General features: G+C 52.0%; 1 protein-coding gene across 1 annotated transcript; it reads left to right on the top strand.

Moving 5' to 3' along the window:
• The first annotated feature begins 1877 nt into the window (after nucleotides 1-1877).
• Nucleotides 1878-4853, top strand: LOC146542919 (fibrous sheath-interacting protein 2-like). The gene is made up of 6 exons (XM_085241843.1): nucleotides 1878-1949; nucleotides 2214-2339; nucleotides 2923-3084; nucleotides 3341-3430; nucleotides 3786-3885; nucleotides 4834-4853. Exons 1-6 carry the CDS (start codon nucleotides 1878-1880, stop codon nucleotides 4851-4853), a joined length of 570 nt encoding a protein of 189 aa, XP_085097969.1.
• The last annotated feature ends 979 nt before the right edge of the window (nucleotides 4854-5832 follow it).

A 5832-nucleotide genomic window follows, 5' to 3' on the forward strand; every position in this document is an offset into this window, starting at 1 on the left:
AACAGATAAGAACAGCTTCACATCCACAAAACGTGGTCCTCATGGGGGATTTCAACCACCCTGATATCTGTGGGAGGGACAACACAGCACTGCACCAGGAATTAAAGAGGTTCCTGGAATGTGTTGATGATAACTTCCTCTTCCAAGTAGCACAGGAACCTCAAAGATCAAGTTAGGAAAGCTAAAACCCAGACAGAAATAAATCTAGCTATGGAGAGAAAGGGGAAAAGTGATTTAAAAGAAGGTAAGGGAGGATGTGGACCCTCTCCAAGAGGAAACTGGAGGCCTGATCAAGAGGAATACAGAGAAAGCTGAGGTGCTCAATGACTTCTTTGCTTCAGTTTTCACTGGCAATGGCTCTAGCCACAGAGACCAAACAGAAAGCAACAGTAAAAGTCTGGAGAAGGTGGGTCTGCCTGCTATAAGTGAAGATCAGGTTCAAGACATCTAAAGAATCTGAAGGAGCACAAGTCCATGGAACCAGATGAGATTCATCCACAGGTTCTGAGGGAACTGGCGGATGGACTTGCCAAGCTGCTATCCATCATATTTGAAATGTCATGGCAGTCCGGTGAAGAAAAGGGGAAACATAACCCCATTTTCCAGAAGGGCAAAAAAGAAGATCCAGGAAACTACAGGCCAGTCAGTCTCACCTCTGTGCCTGGCAGGATGATGGGGCAGATCCGACTGAAGGCCCTACTACAGCACATGGAAAATAAAGACGAGGTGATTGGTGGTAATCAAAATGGCTTCACCAAGGGCAAGTACAAGGTCCTGCATCTGGGCTAGGGCAATCTCAAGCACAGATGAAGGTTGGGTGGAGAATGGTTTGAGAGCAGCCCTGAGCAGTGTGCGCTTGCAGCCCAGAAGGCCAAATGTATCCTGGGTCGCATCAAGAGAAGTGTGACCAGCAGGTGGAGGGAGGTGATTCTGCCCCTCTGCTCTGCTCTCGTGAGATCCCACCTGGAGCACTGCGTCCAGTTCTGGGGCCCCCAACACAAGAAGGACGTGGAGCTGTGGGATCAGGTCCAGAGGACGGCCACGGAGATGATCAGAGGGTGAAGCACCTCCTCTACGAGGACAGGCTGAGAGAGCTGGGGCTCTGCAGCCTGGAGAAGGCTCCCAGGAGACCTTACAGCAACTTTCAGTACCTGAAGGGGCCTACAGGAAAGCTGGGATGGGACTTTTTATAAAAGCATGTAGCAACAGGATAAAGGGAAATGGTTTTAAATTGGAAGAGGGTAGATTTAGACTATGTCTCAGGAAGAACGTTACTGGGAGAGTGGTGAGATACTGGAACAGGTTGCCCAGCAAGGTTGTGGATGCACCCTCCCTGGAAGCACTGAAGGCCAGGCTGGATGGTGCTGTGAGCAACCTGGGCTGGACGGAGGTGTCTCTGCCTATAGCAGGGGGTTGGAACGAGGTGATCTTAAAAGTCCCTTCCAATCAAAACCTTTCTATGATTCTATGACAGAAAAAAAAGCCAGCTCTCCCGTCTCATTCCACATTATTTAAGCATCATTTAACTACAAAGCTGTCTCTGGGACATATAAGGTGTCTGTTCCACATGCAACATCACCTGTGATGGAAGCCAAGGAAACCCAGAGCAGGCCTCAGGCCTCAGCAAGCCTCTTAGGCTCAAAGCAGGGCCAGCTGGAGCAGCTTGCAGTGAGTGCACCCAGATTGGCCTCCATGCAGCTGCAGGGTTGCCGGGTGGCGGCGCGGTGACACTGTGACAGCATTGTGATGCAACAATGGGTGAGCGTGACATAAAGCTGCAGGCTGGGACTCCAGCTGGGGTGGCCTCAGTTCGCTGCTGCTGGAGCGAGAGGTGGTAGCGGAAGGTCGCAGATCTCTGAGAGTTCCTGCAAGGAGCCATGGAGCGCTGTGGCACTGCTGGATTCCGAAATCCAGATGTAATTCTGAGCATAGCGGGGAGGAGCGGAAAGGTGAGCACCGGGTCCTCAGAGAGGGCTGAGTGCAGCAGCCTGGGCTATGTGGGACTGCTCTGGGGCCGGAGATGCTCTCTGGAGGCTGAGGGGCATCTTCTCATGCTGGCGCAGGAGAAGGCTTGCAGGGAATCGCGCCTCTCTGCACATCCCAGAGTCGGGCTAAGAAGTGGGAAGGGAGCTGCCAAAGGGAATGGAGGTGGGGCTGGAGAGGGGAATGGAGTGCCTGAGTGTGCAAGAGAGTCTTTGTCTTTGTCTTTCTAGCTCCGACCCCGAGGACGGAAAGTTGGAGCAGGAGGTAGCGGGCTGCTGGACCTCCCACTGGGGGTCAAAATCCCCGTGCAGCCTGGCACCAAGCCTGTTTTCTGCAGGACAAAGCTGGGGGAAAAGGTGAGAGGAGGAGGAAAGGGTCAAAAGGGCCTCTTGTTTCCTGGGGTTGCCATCATGCCAAGGAGGCCTTGTGGGACCTGCTCGACAGAGGGAACTGCGGCCCTTTGCTCCAACCACGTGGGGGAATGAAGGGACACTCCCGGCTCCACAGCAGGGAGACAAGCGAGGGCTTGCCAACAGCAGTGCCCAGTGGTCAGGAGAGGTTCAGAAAGCTGGGCTCTCCAATCGGATGAGCTTGCCAGCACTAGGGCCATCACCATATCTGGCACCAGACAGGCAGGTGGCTGGAGCCCTGCCTGCAGCTGCTGGCTGTGCATTGGGATGCCAGGTCCAGGCATTTCTGTCATAGTCAGAAAAGTGGAGACCGGATCACTCCTGGAGGAGGGTGCAACCTTCTCCTCCTCTCCCTCTTGGAGGTCTTAGAAAAACCCAGACGTGTCTGTTTGGGAAATGCACACAGCATGCTCCTCCTTCAGCTGGGCGTGCAAGAGGCCAGCCTGTGTCTGTGAGCAGCTGTGAAGCGTCTTTGTCTCTTTGCTGCTCTCTCCTTCTCCATTCATACTCTGCAACACATCTCTTCCAGCTTCACCAGCCTTCTCCTCATTTTGATCTGGGAGATCCATACTGTCGCCATCTGCGTGCAGAATACAACAGCCTGCATGACCCATATCTGCAGGACTACCACAACCGCAAAGACAACCTGCAGAACCTGAAGAACAGGGGCCTTGTCACCGAGGATGGCAAAGTAGGTTTGGATGATGGGCTGACCAACACAGATCTCCTCTGGAGGGGTTTCCAGGCAGCCGAGGAGGGGCCTGGCACCCCAGTGTGGAGTCCCCTTGGCCCTGGGAAGGAGGGAGGAGGCAGCGTCCCCACGGCTGGGGAGGGAAGGGTGGAGAGGAGCAGCTCCCCTGCTGCTGGGGGCCTGCACATTTCTGGAAGGCTGTGTGGGTAACTGCCACAACAGTTCTTGGGAGTCATCTGCCCTTGTCTCTCTGTAGGTTGTCTGCACTCTGAAAGAGTTCAACGAGTACAGGCAGTACCTGACCAGGCTGAAGCTGGAGCGGGAGAAAATAAAGAGGCAAGAAGAGGTAGGCAAAACCTGGTGTTGGTAGGCACGTGTCCGTGGCATGGCACCGAGGGCACGGGCTTTACTTGATGGATCTGAGATGGGGAATGCAGAAAAGGTGAGGGCTGGGCTGGTGGTGCAGGCACTGAGGCATGGAAAGGACAGCTCAGCTCAGAGCTGAGCTAGCACAGCGTGCTGATGTGCAGGTGACCTGGAAAGCTGCTTGCTTGCAAACAGAGCACTGAAGCAGCTTTTTGCTTCATTTTGCCTCATTGTATGGCTGAAGCAGAGTGCTGGCCCTCATTGGCGTAAAGCATCAGTGTGCAGGGTTGGAAGCACTTTCTAAGACCAAGCCTAAACCTGCTGTTCCCTTCCAGGACATGTTTCTTCAAAAGATATCCAACTTGAAGAAATCTGCCCACAGACTAATGACAGACATTGATGAGCTCCTGCCTGGTCCTGTGGAATACATTGTGGGTAAGAAAGCCAGCCCCATGAAGCCTCACAGACCAGCTGGCCCTGCTCCTCCATGCCATAATCTCCAGTCTGGCCAACACAGAAGAAGGATTGTGGCTTTCATGCAGCACAAACCTCAGGGAGACTCACTGAGCACGGGACGTGCAATGAAGCTCCCTGAGAAGTTGCCCAAACCTGAGTTGGGCAGGGAAAGCTCCAAACACCACAGGAGCATCCACAGTGTTGCTGCCTCAAAAACAAAAACACAGTTCCCTGGACGTTGTGAATTCAGAGCGATGTCTGAAAAACAAACAGAGAGACTTCAAGAGGAGACTGGGACTGTGCTGAGAGAAGTAACAGAGAAACTGAAGGCACTGGATCGTCCTGTCTGCTCTTCAAGGAGGGCTCCCCAAAAGAGCAATCAAAAAGTGTTTAGGAGTGCCAAATGAGCAGAGCCTTCAAAGATGCCACGTTTCAATTACGAGCAGGAAATTGCACTGCTGACTTTGGATGCTGCAGGGAGCACATCGAAGGATGTTTGGAAGTAGCATTCATTTGAATCCAGCACAGCCGGTGCACCTGAGCCAAGGCCAGAAGCCAGGCTGTAGGAGCAGTCCATTACTGCAATAACTTTCAAAACAGGAAAACCAGAGTAAGAGAAGCCTCTGACAAAGCATCCTCGCAGGCTTCCCTTCACAAAGTCATACTAGAAGCCGCTGAAAGTGTTTGGAACAAGTTGCAATCCTTTGTCGCTTCTCACTCTGAGCAAATATTCTGAAATCATCGAGCTTCCCAACAGCCATCTCTCTCGGAGGCAGCCGCAGCCATCTCAGTTGCCTCTGTCATGGCAAAGCAGAATAGAAGGACGAGGCTCATCAGAAGAGCAGAGCCCGGCAACAAGCCAGCGAGAAAAGCTGCCCATGGTCCAACCAATGCCAAGCATTCTGACGTTGCAACATTTGTCAACAGTTTATGGGCTGGTTCTTTGACTAGTGGGGCAGGGGGGCCTATGGATCCATGCCCTGGGAAAGGTAAAAGGAAAAAAAGGGAAAACAGTATAGAGAAGTGGGCCAAAAAACAGGAACAGTGGCAACGATCTCAGGAGAAACAAACTAATATACTAAAGAAGATATCGGAATGCAAGATAGCTATAGTCCACTATAGTACAGTATAATACCATATAATTAAAATTGAAGCTAGTAAATCAAATAAGAGTGTCCGAAAACCAAAGTCCTTACTCTAATGCTGTGGTGAGACAATCTTGGGAGCTCACATGCTGCCGAGATCAAAAAGGAAAGTGATCTATGAATGGCTTTTGTCTTTTGCTCTGAGCAGAAACGGTAACAGAGCAGCAAACCGTCCTCTGGGGGATATAGTTCTTCTGTTCTGGGACAGGTACCTGGAACTGGAGCATCAACTCTTGAAGTCCCAGTGCACCACATGATGTTACGATGTGGAATATTGATAATCAAAAATTGTTTTGATTTGATTGGTCATTTTGATTGACCATGACAGCGCTATAGAGGAGAGCATTGAAAAAGCAGTCTCCAAAGTAAAGCAGGAGGGGCAAGAAGAATTGCTTTTTAGGCATGCCAAATCTATTGTCACTGAAGTAGTTTTAAAAGCAAAGAAAATTGTAGAGAATGAGCAAAAATGCAGCATTGGATGCCAACACCCCGGCATCTGGGACAGTGGGCTCCGTATCAGAGTAGAGCTCTAAGGCTCAGGCAGCGCGTGGGCTACAGCTGAGCTCTGGGAGGCCTGCTGTCAAAGAGCCCTGCCCAAGAGGTGGCAAGGAGAGCCGTCCCTCTAAGGACCTCCAAAGCTCACCTCATCTCCTGCCACCCATCCGGTGTGGCTCTGGGCGAGGTGCTCCTGGCATGCCAGAAGACCTTCAGAAGTCCCTGGATTGCACCTCTTCCACACCCACGTGGGAAACCCAAACGGAGCAGAAGCTGGGGAGCACCG

The sequence above is a fragment of the Meleagris gallopavo genome, chromosome 22 (assembly GCF_905368555.1).
Source record: "Meleagris gallopavo chromosome 22, MGAL_WU_HG_1.1, whole genome shotgun sequence".
NCBI classification, from domain to species: Eukaryota; Metazoa; Chordata; class Aves; order Galliformes; family Phasianidae; genus Meleagris; species Meleagris gallopavo.